The 17,411-nt window shown below is 39.7% G+C and overlaps 1 protein-coding gene across 1 annotated transcript; it reads right to left on the reverse strand.

Moving 5' to 3' along the window:
- Nucleotides 1-995: 995 nt before the first annotated feature.
- On the reverse strand, nucleotides 996-17,201 carry LOC150061499 (mitogen-activated protein kinase 6-like). Its single transcript, XM_090333964.1, has 5 exons — nucleotides 17,145-17,201; nucleotides 15,684-15,833; nucleotides 3,191-3,571; nucleotides 2,516-2,828; nucleotides 996-2,368 (listed from the first exon to the last, which is right to left on the reverse strand). Exons 1-5 carry the CDS (start codon nucleotides 17,199-17,201, stop codon nucleotides 996-998), a joined length of 2,274 nt encoding a protein of 757 aa, XP_090190090.1.
- Between the last annotated feature and the right edge of the window lie 210 nt (nucleotides 17,202-17,411).

Here is a 17,411-nt window from a genome sequence, read left to right on the forward strand (position 1 = left end):
TGAGGACTAGATCATTCAGTAAAAACAACGAATGTCTACCATGGACGACTTGGGAACTACAATAGTAATGTACCTTAATTACTTCCATGCACAAATCTAACATTACAGGCTTTAAAAAATAAACACAATTAAGACTTCTAAGAGCATTTTATAATATAATTCCTAAATTTTCTTTGTAGATAGATCAAGCACCTCCAAAATACAAATTCCTATACACAGTGAGTACTTACTTAAAATGAACAGGTAGTAGTGGATGAAGTAAGGAGGCGGGACTGCAGGACGAGCTGATGGCACAGGTTCAGCTAGGTAGGCAACAAACCAGGGTGCCACGTGGACTAAGTGTAGTTGCAAAGAAAGGGTTTATACTAGTGAATTTTTTTTTATCATTAAATACAGAAAATAGACTGATTTGCTAAAATAAATAAGATGTGATGCGCTAGGGACCGCAGAACACTTGAGAGGATGGTGTGGACACCGCCTCGCAGAGGGCATGCTGGGGCTGCAGTGGAACTGGTTCTGCCATGGACTTGTTACGTTGAGGTAGATAACACATGTGTACCAAACTCGGCATTCATCTTCAGTTGCTGCTGGTATCATGTGCTTTAAGAAATGTGTACAGTATGAAAGAGTGGAAAATACTAATGAATGAAAAATGTTTTGGAAAAAAAATAGGCATTTCATGCAATTATGTACAGTCTCACTGTGTAAATTTCAAGGCAAGGTTTTTGTTTCCTGTAAATCACCTCCTTGTAGGAGAACACCAAGTGTCAGCACACTCGTCTCCCCCCTTGTATTAGTCACTCTATTCCGTGTGTGCAAAAGACATGCCAGTTACAATGAAAACTCTCACAGGGAGAGAAAAAAAAAGACAGGGTTTTAAAAACCAAGAACAAATTAATTCCTTACTAAGTGATACCTTCTGATTCAAGATGACTTAAAACTAGTAATAAAAAAGACAAAACACATTTCATGAAAAGTACGAAGAGAACTATCTGCTAAGTGTTTAGGTGTTTGAGGATGCTGCTGTAGGTTTTGGGAGGGATCTGAGGGGAGGATTTCAAAGCAGATGGTGTTAAGGTGGCCTGGACTGACTTCAGTGGTGACCCCATTTGGCTGGGAAACTGGGGAATGCCTATGGACTGGAGCTGCTTGTTGAAGAGGAACTCGCTGCTGTGGCTGGCCCCGAGCCCGTCCTCCTCCTCGGGCTCCGTTTCTAGTACTTCAGACTCATCCTTCCTGCTAAAGAACTTGTCCAGGTAGGTGGTGGATGTGTTTTCCTCCTCAGCTTGCTCGTCCTTCCTAACCTCACAGTAGAACTGACTGATAAGGAAGCATTCCTCCCCGCTGCCCACAAACTGGCTGTCCCAGGACGACTGGTACCAGGCTTCTAGCTGTACCTGGTTCGCCATGCCCTTCTCCTGATTCTTTTCCATCTCCTTCTCAGCCCACTGCTGGGAGGCTTCCTCTAGTGCTATCTGGGCCTTCACCAACCCGTTCCGCTCACACTTGGACTTGCCTCTCTTATCCGATTTGTCTTTGCTTTGTTCTTTCCAGTTGGAAAGGTCTATAATAAGCTTGGGCTTGTAACAATGGTTCACCTCTCTCTCTCTCCACACTAAGCTGTCAAGGTATGACGGTGACCTCGTTTTGTGGTTACAGGTGTGGCTACACTCCAGGTCGCAGTACTTGTTCTCATGATGGTCTGGGTACTGCCAGCAGGGCTCGGTGGAGTAATTGGTGTCAAAAGCAGGGTCCTCCAGGTACTTCTCTCGGTCTCCATCCAAGTATTTCCGGGGGTCCACTTGTACCTCCTCTTCATCGGTGACGTCGGACATCGCTCTCGGGTCAAGCTGAACTTCATCAATATCAAAATTGTTATGTATAGGCCAATCATGCTCAGAAAACTGACAATCATGGTACCTTTCCCAGTTATAAATGTGACTGTGAGTTTCATCCATACGCAAAATATCATCCACTTCATCTTCGATGTGAAAAGGGTGGCTTGAAATGGGCTCATCCGTGGGAAAGGAGTAAATACCCATGTAAGGGTGAGAGAGCGCTTCCTCCGCCGTCAGAATCTGCTCCAGGAAGCCCAGTGCTTCTTGGCTAATTCCCGGAAGCAGCTGACTTAAAGGTTTGTGTGGCTCAGTCATGTCGTTTCTAATGTAAACTGGAATTACGCTGAGAAGCTCCTGACGGTCCTCCTCATGGACAACAGGAATAGACTCTAGAATCAGCTGCATCTGTTCAAGTTCATGTGCACCTGCAAAGAGGGTTTTACCAGCCAGCATTTCAGGAAAGATGCAGCCTGCAGCCCACATGGCAATAGCTTCAGTATAGTTGTTAGGAGAAAGTAAAAGACGTGGGGGGGGGGGCGAAGGGGGAGGGTAAAGGGTACCAAGACATGTGAAAGGGTATCAATGTATGCGAATTAATGCACCTTCTATATGGCAAATATCATGTAACCCATTTATTACAATAAAATAAATAAATAAATAAAGTAAAAGACGTGGAGATCTGTACCATTTAGTAACCAGTCCTTCAGAAAGATGACCCTTATGGGAATAGTGAGGATCCACGATCCGTGCAAGACCAAAGTCGCCGATCTTCAGCACCAAGTCTTCGGTATTGATGCAAAGATTCGCTGGTTTGAGATCTCTGTGCAGCACGTTTGCGGAGTGGATGTACTTGAGCCCGCGCAGCAGCTGGTACATGAAGAGCCTGGCGTGCTCCTCCAGGAGCGGGCCCTGCTCCAGCACGTGCGCCAGGTCTGTATCCAGGTACTCCTGAACTCTGTAGACGCTTTCCAATTGTTGAACTTGTGTAAACAAGGAAGAAAACGGGCATCAAAAGGAGAGATCTTTCCAAAAGGGAGAAGAAAAATAACGCTGCTTCCACAGCGAGATGTGTTGTGGATACTCATCACAGATGCTGGTCAGGCCGGTTGAGTTCCCCTTCGATTTAAAGCTCAAAAATCTCTATTCATCTGGAGACTTAAAAAGATTGCAGGACTCACAGTTCAAGAAAGGGGCAGCAAGTCTGCAGACAAAGTTGAAAGGAACACTCAAGAAACTCAAACGGAATGAAATGACATACTATGCACTCCGATTTACTGTGCTAAACGATTTAACATTTAACAAGAATGGGAATAAATACGCGCACGACAGGCTTCTATGAACCTTCTCCTCACAGTGCAGATTCGTTCAGTGTTTGGTCCTGAGCAACATCGTTCTAAGGTGCTGGTAAGCACGTTGGCTGGTTGCTGTATATCAGCAGGAAGCCCTGGTGGCTGGCGGCTGGCAGAAGAGGTCTTGTTAGTGATCAGGTGGCTCCAGCTCACCACAATCACAATCGAAGCTACCGTCCATCTTATTCTGGCACCACGGGACTCCTCCGGTTCATCGAGGGGATTCGGGGCCCACAGACAGACCCCCGCGGCCGGCTCCGGTCTCCGGCTGTGCTGGTCTCGGAGGCTCTCGCTTTGCCTCAGTCGCCACCACGTACCCCCGACCCGCGCGCGCAGGAAGCAACTTTTAAAAATCAAATAAAAATTCTTGAACTTCAAAGTGGGCTAGATGGAAACAGAAAAGAAAAGGAATGCAAAGCATTGGTGAAATCTGGCAGGAACTTCAGAACAGTATTAAAATAAGAAATATTCCAGTTATTGGGTTTCAAGAAGGACTTGAAGATAAAAACTGAAAGAATTGTACAAAAAAGGTAATAGCTGAGCACCAGTGGCCCAGGCCTGTCACTCTGGAGGCTGAGATCTGAGGATCTTGGTTCGAAGCCAGCCCAAGCAAGAAAGTCTTTCTCCAATTAATTCTTATCTCCAATTCATCAGCAAAAGACCAGAAGTGGAGCTGTGGCTCCAATGGTAGAGAACCAGCCTTGAGGAAAATAAAGCGAAGGAAAACAGGGCGCAATCCTGCGTTCAAGCCCCAGCATAGGGACAAAGAAAACAATGGGAAGCTTCCCAAACATAAAGAAGGATACACACATGTAGTCTCAGGTAGGTCAAAGATTAACAGTAGAATTTATCCCAGGTGTGCACCTACACATTTTATAGTCAAGGTCTCCTGGTGAAAGAGTCAGAGAAAGTTATTGAGGCTGCAAGAGAAAAGAAACAAGTAACATACAGTTTGCTCCACAATTCAGTAGTCAGTTTCTCAGCAGAAACATAACAGGTTAGAGAGTAAGAAGGACAAATAGCAAGTGTTTGCTCTCATGTAGAATGAAGGTTTTCGCTTGAAAATAAAAAAGAGACAATTTAGGAAGAAGATATGGACAAGCAAGAGGAGAAAGGGAACAAACAGGGTAATAAGAGAGATAGTGATTATGTCAGAAGTATATTATGCACATGTATGAAAGTGATGTAATGAAACTCATTGTCAAAGAAGGAAAGAAGGAAGGAAGGAAGGAAGGAAGGAAGGAAGGAAGGAAGGAAGGAAGGAAGGAAGGAAAAGAAGGGAAAATATTAAAGGGAAAAATAATTATTCACTAGGAATTTTGTACCCAGCTAAGCTATCTTTGAGAAATAAAGAATGGCAAATACTTTTCCTAGACCAAAACAAAACAAAAACAAAAAGGTGGAGAGAACATAAGTGTAGATTTATTCTTCTTTAAGAAAGGTTAAAGGGCCGAGAGTTTGGCCTAGTGGTAGAGTGCTTGCCTAGCACACACAAAGACCTGGGTTCCATTCCTCAGTACCACATACACAGGAAAAAGCCAGAAGCGGTGCTATTGCTCAAGTAGTAGAGCTCTAGCTTTGAGAAAACCCAAGGACAGTGCTCTGGTCTTGAGCCCAAGCCCAAGACTGGCAAAAAAAAATGTACATTTTTAAAAAATTCAACATTTTCTAATATTGGAAGGATAATAAATAAACCATTTGAATCTTTTCAGTATGAAAACTAAAAATAAGATAATCATACATTTAATGGTGATTTACTTCTGTAATTCTAGAAAACAGGAGACATTTGTAGGAGAATTGAAATCTAGGATGGTGTGGGAAAAACTTGAGATCCATTTGATAAAATTATAACTATAAAGCATGACTTTCTTGGAACATGGTTCAAGTAGTAGAGCACCTGTACAGCAAGCATGAGGCCATGAGTTGAAATCTTAGTATCACTGGGTGGGGAGAGAAGAGATAAAGAAAGAGAGAATATAAATGTACATAACTATTAAACTGTAAAAGGTACTTTTTATACTAAGATAGATAATAGAATCTGTCATATGTCATATGGTCAAAGTTGAAACCAGTGAGTATTCTTCAAAATTATAAAAAAAAGTTAACTTTAGTTATTTGCAAGTCATATATGACAGCAAATTTTTTCCACATATTTTTCATTGTAATTAATAGAAGAGTTACACTATATTCACCAGATGGAAGGTGCAATACTTCACAAACATTGATACTCTTTCTCATGTCTTGGTCCCCATCTCCCTCCCTTCACCCCCACCCCATTACCAGTTTTTCTTATGAGGCTCACCAAATTCCTTTAGTTCTCTTGATTAAAAGCTATGAGCCATCATAGTTCTACAAAGCCTTCTTATTTTACAAGACACTATTCCAGTTCAATATGAGCTTCATAACATGACTCTATTTGTCCAATCCACTCAAAGAAGTTCCTTTCATAAACAGTACTTCCTTCATCTTTCATCTGTTTCTCTGTGAAGTGCATTATAATTTTGATCCCTTTCATCTCTCCAATAAAAATAACTGTCATATAGTAAACTTAAAAGCTGGTTGCTGTGCCCTGATTTTAATAGACCTTCCTGTATTAGTCACTGTTCGTCTAAATTTCCTGTTTGAAAATAGGCCCCTCAAATGACTCTTAGGAAGCTAAAACATATTTTGCCTACAGTAGTAGGTGGGGAAGGGGCAGATGAATGGAGAGAGGATTGGTGGGTGGAAACAGTCATAATACTCTATGTACATACATGAAACTAGAACCAGGTAACTTGAGGAAATAGAGGGGTTGGGATAGATATAAGAGAATGATGGTGGGAGATTTTGATCAATATTCATTGTATTTATAAACTGATATATTGAACTGAAACCTCATTGTACAACTTCTGAAATATAATAAAAATAAATAAATGAGAAAATAGGTTCCCTATTAGTATACATTAAGTGTACAAGGAAGTTTCATTGTGATATTTCCATACATATATAAATATACTTTGATTATACTATTATTCTTTCTTATGTTACTCCTCCCATGCTTTTTTTTTTTTGGTTAATCTTGAGTCTTGAACTCAGGGCCTGGGCAATGTTGTTGGGCTTTCTCAAGGCTAGTTCTCTACCACTTGAGCCTTATTACCACTTCCAGCTTTTTCTGTGTATGTGGTACCAAGGGCTTCATGCGTGCTGAGAACACATTCCTGATCCTCACCTTTAAAAAAAAGATTTTAACGATTTCATTGTACTATTTTCGTAGATGCATACAACATATTTCATCATATTCATGACTGACCACCATCATCTATCCCCTCCACTGGTTCCTTCAGTGGAATACTACATATACATGTACATACATATACATGTATATACATACATACATGCATATGCTCTATGTATATACCATGTACATATGTTGTACTATATATGCATATGTGATGTATCATCATATCAATTTTTAAAAATGAACCAGAAGTTGTTAGTTCATGTTTAGAATCCTAGCTACTCAGGGGGCTAAAATTTGAGGATCATAGCTTGAAGCCAATCCTAGGCAGAAAAGTCTATGAGACTTATCTCTAGTTAAATGCCAAAAATCCAATAGTGGAGCTGTGGCTCAAGTGACAGAGTCCTAGCCTTGATCAAAAGAGCTCAAGGCAGAGGAAGCAAGATGGCACCAAAACAATAGGGACCCAGCCTCGCTCTCTCCCACAAATTGCTCAAGGCAGCACCCAGGGCATGAGTTCGGGCTCCAGGATCTGCGTCTTCCAGTGGAAAACTAACTACAATTCAGGAACCTTCTGCTTTAGTGATATTTCTAGATATCTTGTGGTCGTGGCTTGTCAAAATACTTCTATGGTTAATAGTACTAAGATATTGCATTGTGTTCTACTAAAATCAAGAAAAGAAGTATGACATTTATTTGGTTTATTTTGTTTTTGAAAGCAACATATATCTCATTTTGTGCATTAGTATGGCCTATTACTTATGGAGTGATCCCAAAGCTGCTAGTTTTAAATAACCAGTATAAATGAATTCCCAATAACTTTGTATATTTAGGTTGATTAGTAACTGCAGGGCTTATAAAGTTTATTAATATGTTTATTAATCACAGTTCTAAAAGCTAGCAAATCTAAGAATAAATCATACCTGATATATGGTAAGATCCCCTTTTCTTGTTAATAGGTTACAACTTTTCACTGGATGCACACCTAACTGAAGGTCTAGACTGCTACTTGAATGAAACATAATTGGAAATTGGTAACAGTTGAGATCTCTAGGCTCTTTTACAATGGTACTAGTCCATATCATGAAAGTTCTGCCATGATTACCTAATCACCTTACCATAAATCCACTTTCGTTTTTTTTTCTTTTTTTTAATTGTAATTAGTAAAAGGGTTACATGATATTTGCCAGATAGAAGGTGCATTAATTCACATACATTGATACCCTTTCACATGTCTTGGTACCCATTTCCCTCCCCGCCATAAATCCACTTTCTAATAGGATAAATAAAAGCTGATGTATAAGATTCTATTTTATTTCCTCCTGAAGGCTTATATTCATCTCAAAATGTAAAATGCATTCAGTCTATCTTCAGAGAAAGTTTTAATGATTTTAATATTATTCAAAAGTACAAATGAAAGTACAAAATCTCTCTGGAACTCAAAATGGTTAGTTATAAACCCTTGTATCATCCAAAAGAAAGCTAGATATTTCTAAGATTCAATGGCACAAATCACATATACCCATTTCAAAAGGGAAAGACAGGAAAATAGCATAGAAGTATTCGGTGAAAATAAGACCAAAACCCAATGTGGCCACCATGAAACCATGTCCAGTATTAAAGGCATGTGGTTTCATAACATGAGCTTGGGCATCCCAGACACTTTGCCCTTACTATTTACATGATCTCTCTTCCAGAAGGGCTCCACTCATTGCCCAGGAGTTCCCTCTTAGAGCTGTTCTAAGTTCTGTGTATCTCTAACATCCTGGAGTTTCCATGATTGCTTGGGATCCATTCTCACAACTTCATTCATCAGTGGTTGCCACCCAGGCCTTCCTTGGAAATCTGGGTAAAAAAGATTTTTCCTTTTTTTGTTGTTGTTTTCTTTTCTTTTTGTCTTGCTTGTTCATTTATCTGTCTCTGGGAAGATACAGAAATGGAGGGGAGAGAGGGAACAAATACAGTAGTGATACTCACTAAATGCTAGGTTGAAAATAAACTATACAACATGTAGACGGGAAAGGAGGGAAAAAACTGAAAAAGAGCAAGAGAAGGGGTGACATTTTCTAAAAAGAAATGTACTCTTTACCTAAATTATATAAGCACATCATATTTATAATAACAATAAAAATTAAAATTAAAGACATCTGGGTGGAATTGTCCATGATTCCAAATATCCTGTAATTTGCACATCTGCCAATCCAGCATCAAGTGGAGAATGATGAAGTCTTCCACCACAGATCAGGAACTGATCAATCAGTAACTGACACACTCGTCCGTAATTAGATCAATTTGGACCACAGCTTCAGTAGTTTCTTGTTGTCTAGGCAGCCAAAAAATGGTTAAATCCTGAGATAACACTTTCTCCTAGGCTGCCATTGTATGTAAAGGTACTTTCTTTTCAAGGGAAGTCTTTCTGGTGAGTTTACTCTTGCATGCCTTGGAGCCTGTGATGAGTTTAGTCTGGCCTTTTTGAGATGGCATCTTTCCTTTTGTTCTGGTGTAAAGTTATTGATCTCTTTTCATTGGCATTAATATTTTCAGAACCCATGCTTTCCTAGCCCCAATCTTATATAGACTTTTTTTTGTTTTTTGTTTTTTTTGGGGGGGGGCAGTTTGCCAGTCCTGGGCTTGGGCTCAGGGCCTGAGCACTGTCCCTGGACTTTCTCAAGGCTTAGCACTCTACTACTTGAGCCTCAGCACCACTTCCAGCTTTTTTCTATGTTTGTGGTACCAAGGAATCGAACCCGGCTCTTTGTGCATGCTAGGCAAACACTCTACCACTAGGCCAAACTCCCGGCCCATAGATTTTTTTTTAATCATTGAATTACAAGTTGTCTGAACTTAGTATCAGGATTATGCTGACTTCATAGAAAAGTTTAATATGTTTCTTCTATTTCAATTTTTGTAATAGTTTAATCAGAAATGTGGTTATTCTTTAAAAGTTTTGTATAATTTGACTGGAAAGCCATTAGATCCTGGATGTTTTTAGGCAGTAGATTTTTAAAGCTTCGATCTCACAACTCATTGGATTGTTTAGATTTTCTATTTATTTTTATTCAATTTTTATGGGGATATCCTCAATAATTTATACCTTTATTATGTTTTTCAGTCTTTAGTATATGATCTTTGGTATTTCTGTTGTGTCAGTTGTAATGTCTCTGTTTTTTTGTTTGTTTGTTTTTTGTTTTTTAAAGAATTTATTAATGTTGATTTTTACATCATATTTTAAATGACAAGTTTAAGAAACAAGTGTTCAAGGAGGGAATCTATTTACAATCACTGGGACTTAGTATTTAGAACTTAATCAAAATTAGGCTAAGGGTTTGTACGTTATAGAAACATATTAATTTAAGAAATAAAACATTATGTCTATAGAGTCATAGGTTTTTATGTCTATATAGTTATGTTTATATTTCCATTACCATGTCCATAGCTTTGGGTATGCAGTTATTGAGTCCTTGCTCTTGTACTCTTTGGATTTAATAGCTACATATTAAGGATACCACGCGCCTTTTGTTCCTTAGGTCTTGACTTGTCTCACTCAACATGATTCGCTCTAAATTCATCCATTTCCCTGAGAATGCCATTATTTTATCTTGTCTGTTGGCTATGTAGAATTCCATTGTGTATATATACCACATTTTCTGTATCCATTCATCTGCAGTAGGGCATCTGGATTGTTTCCATCGCCTGGCTATTGTGAATAGTGCAGAGATGAACATAGCTGAGCAGGTGTCCTTATAATATCTTGGGTCATGATGTTTAGGATAGATGCCCAGAAGTGGTATGGCGGGATTGTAAAGGTCTATTTTCAGTTCTTTAAGAAACCTCCACACTGCTTTCCAGAGTGGCTGAACTAGTCCACATTCCCACCAGCAATGTATTAGGGTTCCTTTTTCTCCAAACCCTGCCAGCAACTGTCATTGGTAATGTCTCTGTTTTAACTCTGTTTTATTAATTTTATTCTCTTTTCTCTGAACACCAATTTTGTTTATCTTTTCAAAAATCAAACTTTTTTTGATGGTCATGGGGCTTGAACTCTGAGCCTGGACACTGTCCCTGAGCTCTTCAGCTCAAGGCTACCACGCTGCCCTTTCAGCCACAGCATCATTTCCAAAAGTCAAACTCTTTATTTCACTGATTTGTTGTAGGCTTAATTGTGCTTGTATCTATTCATGTTCTGACCATTAACTTTGAATTTTGTTTGCTCTTATATGTTAGTTGAGATTTTGTTGCTTTGACAAATAAAATAAACAAGGATGAAAAACTTACTATGGCTCATACTTTCAAAGGTCTCTGTCAAGAGTCAGACAGCTCCATTGCCTTGGGATGAAGATAAGGAAGTACAACATGGCAGAGAGGACATAGTGGTGTAGAGACAGCTGGGAAGCAAAAAGAAGTAAATAGAAAGGGAAGGAGACAAGATCCACTTATAAAGCACAATTAAAGTTTCTAATACCTCCCAACAGTGTTATCAAAATATAAAGCTTTCAATAGATCAAGTCATGAATTAGGTCAGAGCCTTCATGATGCAAGCTGGTAACCAAACCAGTAGCACTTGAGCAGTCAGGGGTACTTCATATCCAAAGCACAGTACGCCTTGTCTGATTGCAAAAAATTTACACTTACTTCATGATGGAAAAAAGTGTGTTTTGTTCATCTTTATGAGTCTCCCAAATCTTAGTAGTTGGTCATTGCTCAAAAATTCATGCCCAGGGGCTGGGAGTTTGGCCTAGTGCTTAAAGTGCTTGCTGAGCATGCAGGAAGACCCGGGTTCGATTCCTCGGTACCACATACATAGAAAAAAGCCAGAAGTGGTGCTGTGGCTCAAGTGGTAGTGCTCTAGCTTGAGAAAGTCCAAGGACAGTGCTCAGGCCCTGAGCCCAAGCCCAGGACTGGCAAAAAAAAAATTCATGCCCAAATTCATGTCTTCTGATACCCAGGACAAGTCCTTAGCTATGCATCCCTGTAAAATTGAAAAAATAAGTTGTATGCTTATAATATAGAATGGCACATGGTAAACACTTCTATTCCCAAATGATGAACAGAGATATCGAGGTGAGAAATAGGACCAAAGCAAGGCTGAATCCAAGTCATGAAAGCATTAGATCTTTTGGCTCAATGTCTGGCAGTTGCAGCACATAGTGGCATATCTTGAGTTGCATGTGTATTCCTACGCCTTTTCTGACTCCATCCAAAAAGACTTCCTGGGCTATTTTCTTTAGTTCCTTCCACTTCTCTCAGCACATATTCCAAATTCCTGATATCTTCCACCTGCCAGGGTTTCCACTGCATTTTTGGCTTTACTCCTACAGCTTCACGGACCACTCTCTCAGGGGATGTCCACAGGGAATAACACCTCACAACACAGTGCCTAGACAACCAGGCTAAGCAGAAGTCTCCACAGCTCCATCCCTCCTGCCTTCTACATACTCAGAAACCAAATCATATGTTTCACACCAATCTCTGCTACCAGCTTAAGTGTTAATTAAAGCCACTTAGACTCACCATCTGCAGACCCTAAGAACCTGGATAGCTGAATGTGAAAACATGTCTAGGGAATAAACACCTCCTCTCTCTTTCTCTCTTCTCTGCCTCCTAGTATTGCTCTCTTTTCAAAGGAAAGTTTTTTTCAAATTACTTTAGACATTTACACATTTGAGCCTGTAATGTGGAGAGTCTTGATTATTCCTGAGATTCCCTCTAGGTGTTTTCCTTTTGTCTCAGTGCAAAGTCCTCAACTTTTTTTACATCACTCCCTTTAATGATCACAACCTTCTTGCCCACTATTGTACATTATATTCCTTTTCTGGACCAAACTGCAAATTTTCAAGTGTTTCTGCTCTGCCTTTTTTCTTCATTTGTCACTAACTCCCAGCAAACTACCCTTAGATAAACCTATATACAACAGCCTGATTCGTGGGGTGCCTTGAACTTAGCTTTAGCAGATGAATTAATTCTTTGCCTATAACCTCAGTCTCACCCAGAGTCTTACAGCACAGATAAAATGTAGATATTTTGTGTGATGTAAGGTGACATGATTGCTTCCTAGAATAATTTTTTTCTTTGTGCCCATCCTGGGGCTTGAACTCAGATACTGGATGCTGTCCCTGAGCTTTCTCTTTTTTCATATATTTTTATTGTAATTAATAGAAGGGTTACATTATATTTGCCAGATAGAAGGTGCATTAATTCACATACATTGATACCCTTTCACATGTCTTGGTGCCCATTTCCCCCCCCCGCCACTCCCACCCCTCATTTTGTTTTCCCCCTTCCCTATCCAATTTCAAATAACCAAATACAAATATATCCAATATAACAGATAACAAAGTGAGATACTGTAACAATATGAGATAACCAAGGAACAGCAAAAGCGATGAGAGATAACATAGTACATTAAGGACAACAATCACTCTTTATATGGCTTTTGTTTCTATATCCTAGAGGTCCTTTCATTTAGCGTCATACTATATGGCCTTATGTATCAAGGTTTTGCTCTATTGCAAATTTCTGCTAGTACAGCCCAAGGTTTCTACTGATTATGACAAATGAGGGAAAACATTGAGCCTAGGTTCCTTTGAGTCTGGCTTACTTCACTTAATATGATTTTGTCTAAGTCTTTCATTTCCTTACAAATGGGGCGATGTCATTCTTTCTGACAGCAGCATAGAATTCCATTGTGTACAAATACCACATCTTGTTGATCCACTCATCTACTGATGTCCCTGAGCTTTCTTCACTCAAAGCCAGTACTCTATAACCTGAGCCACAGTTTGACTTCCAGCTTTTTTTTCTTTTTCTTTTTTTGGTAATTACTTGAATATAAGAGTTTTATGGACTTTCCTGTTTGGACAGGTTTTGAATCTTGATCAGGCCTCAGCTTTCTGAGTAGCTAGATGATAGGTATGAGCTACTGGCACCTGGATTTCTACAACAATTCTTCATAGGCCTCATTTGTACATGAAACCTTAAACATTACATATAAACACATACTTTTCTTCCCACGTATTATCACTATTCTGGTTTTCTGAGCTTCTACCAGAATTGTCCATTAATCTCTGCTTACAAAATTCTACAGCTTCCATGTAGCTTGTTTTTCAAACTCTTTTGATACTTCCTTCAAACCAGTTCCAAAAACTTTTAAAGGAAAAAGTCAAATAGTCCTGGAAACAACCCCACATTTCTGGTGACAATTTTCTGTGATAGTTACTTTTTGCCAGTCCTGGGCTTGAGGGTAGGCTAGAGCTCTACCACTTGAGCCTCAGCACCATTTCTGGCTTTGTTTCTATGTATGTGATACCGAGGAATCGAACCCAGGTCTTTGTGCATGCTAGGCAAGCACTCTACCACTAGGCCAAACTCCTGGCCCCGATAGTTACATTTTTTTTTTAAAAAACACTCTAGCAAATACCTGAAATAAGCTAGTTAAAAGGAGGAAAGATTTTGCCTCATACTTTCGGCTGAAGTTTTACTTCAGGCTTCATTGCTTTGGGCCTGAGGAGAGGCAGAACATGTTTGCAGAGAGGGTTTAATGAAACAGACCTTCATGCCTCACAAAGGCTGGGAAGCAAATCTCTATTTATCTACTTTCCCCAGCAGGTCTCACCTGCTGAAGTTTCAACTAACCTTTCAAAAATTACTCATAATTCAAAGTCATAAATTCATCGATGGATTTATCCACTGATTAGATCAGAGCACTAATGGTTCAGTCACTTCCTAGAAGCCTATTATCTAGCCACAAAGCCTCTAATACATGAGCCTATTGGGAGGCACTTCATATTCAAACCCAAGCATGACATATTAGTTGTTTGAAGAGATCTTTCTATGGACTTTTCAAATACATATTTCTCATTATATATGTTCCTTTCAGTATTGCTTCTACCACATCTCACAGATTTGGGTATGATATGTTATCATTTTCAGTAAATTCTATAAATCTTTTTCTCTTACTTTCTTCTACTATCCCATCAATTAGAAATGCATTTTTCAATTTTCATATATTTGTACAGTTTCTATTTTTCTTTCTATTTAATTTGTAATTTTAATCCATTTTGATTAAAGGTACATGATTATGGTTTCAGTTTAAAGAATGTGACTTGATTTATAGCCTTAGATACTATCTATCTTGAACAATGTTTCATGTGCTGATGAAAAGAATGTATACTCCACAACTATTGGATACAGTGCTCTGCAACGTCTATTAGGTCATTTTCCTTAAATTATAGCCCAACTCAGATGTTTCCTTTTGACTTTCCATAAGGATGATTGGTCCACTGATGAAATGGTATGTTGAATTCTCCTACTGTTATATCAGAACATCTGTTCATTAGGTCTAATGGGGGAAAGACATTTGATTTATGTATTTGGGTAGTTATGGATATTTTCCCCTTGTTTTTCATGCCCTTGTGTTTATGTTTATGTAGTTGATGCTGGCATTCATTTTTTCTGATCTTATGCAATAGCTTTTTTATTTTTGCCACTTCTGGAGCTTGAATTCAGAGCCTAGGCACAGTCCTTGGGCTTTCCCAAGGCTAGAGCTCTACCACTTGAGCTACATCACCACTTGCAGTGTTTTCTGTGTATGTGGTACTGAGGAATCAAACCCAGGTCATTATGTATGCCAGGCAAGCACTCTACCACTAGGCTATGCTTCCGGCCTGAAATAACTTTTGACATTTTTGTGTAGATATCATCGAACAGGTGTTTTGTGTTTAGAGAAATTCAAAACTAAATGTCTGTATGATTTTTATCATCTTTGAGTATACAGTTTCTTTGAAATTCTCTAGACTAGACCAGTTGTGGGAAACATTTGGCCTGATAAACATATTCACTTGTTACAGGACAGGATAAATATGTATGTTCTCAAATATATCTCCTTATCAGCTCTCTGAAGCCACCTGCTTGTCTTGATAGTCTTTTTTTTTTTACCAATGGTGTCATAAATGCTCACACACACAGATATGACCTTGCATAGGAATTTGTCTTCCAGGTACCAAGTGCTGAGCTCTGATGACACTGTGCTGCCATCCTTATGGAGGACAGTGAAGAGAGAATTGTCTCTAGCACCCTTATGGCAAACTCAGAAGATACTAACAGTTGTAGCAGTAGCAGTTATATTCCAGAGCCACATGATGGAAATGAGACATATCCTCAGACTCTTAGGATAAATGTGGAGGTCTTCTGAACCTGCAGCAACAGAATCTATAGTCTTGGAGCTACAGAATGGAATGGCGCTTTTGCAGCTACTATCTGATAAGCCCAGAAAATGCTTACTTCTGTGGCACTGATGATAGGCTCGCTGATTTGTAGCACAATGATTTGAATGAGACATTCCCTTGTTCCCACAGGACAATTACAGGCAGTACTGGGGACTTCTAACACAGTTAAGACACTTTGTTTGGAGATTTTAGATCCACAGGATACCTTCCATATTGAAGGGCACAGGACAAGTGTTATCAGGGAACCAATACATCTAGTCCAAAATCTAAATCTGTGAGTTGTGGGAGTAATGTTGCCCAGATTTCTGAGATCCATGGAGATAGCATTTGGGTTAGTATGAGTAGTGTGAGTGTCATTTGATGTATAGGACACAGGAAAAATCTTCATGAAGTACCTTGGGCTGAAGAGAGTGATTCTGAAGCTGGTAGGTTTGATATCGACAGTCCTGATTCTTCCAGAGTTGAGTTGAGTATCCTTAGGTCCCAGAAAGAAAGATTAGACGACAAAGATTTACCATTGGGAGTTAATGATCTGGAGCTGAAGAACACCAATTATTCCTTTTCTGGTTTCTTGAATATGTCAAGTGATATCAAGGCTTTATGCCAGCAGCTGAATTCACATGGCTGTAGTCTGATTAGGACAAAATCTATCATGCTAGTTTGGGGACAGTGGAAACTACCAGTGATTTTTGCAGAGCTGTTTGTAGAGCATTCTTAGATCAGAATGCACAAGCACGAATGAAATTTAGAACTTACATCCCTGCCTACAATTCAGTGTCTTTGGGATAGGAAGAGAACTTTGCTGCTTATGCCAGCAAAGTGCTATTAGAGAGTGTGATTCCAGTAACTGAAGTTATGAGTTCAAAATAAATGGTCTGGGATTTGCCCAGTCCTGTATATTCCCAAATGTGGGTGAAACTAGGATCTTACTCTTTTTTTTTTGCCAGTCCTGGGCTTGAACTCAGGGCCTGAGCACTGTCCTTGGACTTTCTCAAGGCTAGAGCTCTACCCACTTGAGCCTCAGTACCACTTCTGGCTTTTTTTCTATGTATGTGGTACTGAGGAATCGAACCCCAGTCTTCATGCATGCTAGGCAAGCATTCTACCACTCGGCCAAACTCCCAGCCAGAAACTAGGATCTTAAAGAACTATCTACAGTCACTAAACTGTGGCCTGGGGAGAAGATCTTTTGTCATTCCCATAGAAACAAACATAGGCAATTAGGCTGGTAGTCATAAAAGCCAAATTAGGTCCTTAACTTACAGGATGATGAGGGAGCCATCTTGTGGTTGTAAGGCACGTAAAAGCCCTAAGAATCTGACAGTATTCACCACTATGTGACCTGATCATAGCATCATGTTAGCTATATGGATCAAAAACTGAGTAGCTGCTTTGGATCATCTCCAGCACCACGCTGGCTGCCCGCCTGGCTGTCAGCTGCCCCAGGAAGCCTGCCTAGGCTCCAAGGCATCGTCCAGGCTCAGGTCCCAGATGTGTGAGCGAGCACCATCTTCACGATCCTGGTGCCATCCCGGATCTCAGGGACCTTGATGATGGCTGTCACAGTTGCCATGATGTTCACCAACCTGGCATTTGTTTGCTTAACTTGGAGATTATAGTGTTGCAATACACACAGTTGTACTGGTGCCTTTATTATGCACTGACTTGCGTTCTTTTAGCTCATTTCCAAGAGTGGGATCACTAAATCAATGACCGTGGTTTTTTTTTTGTTTTTTGTTTTTTTTTTTAGGAATCTCCATACTGACTTCCATACTGCCTTCCA

The sequence above is a fragment of the Megascapheus bottae genome, chromosome 6, assembly GCF_031878675.1.
Source record: "Megascapheus bottae isolate mThoBot1 chromosome 6, mThoBot2.hap1, whole genome shotgun sequence".
Taxonomy (NCBI): Eukaryota; Metazoa; Chordata; class Mammalia; order Rodentia; family Geomyidae; genus Megascapheus; species Megascapheus bottae.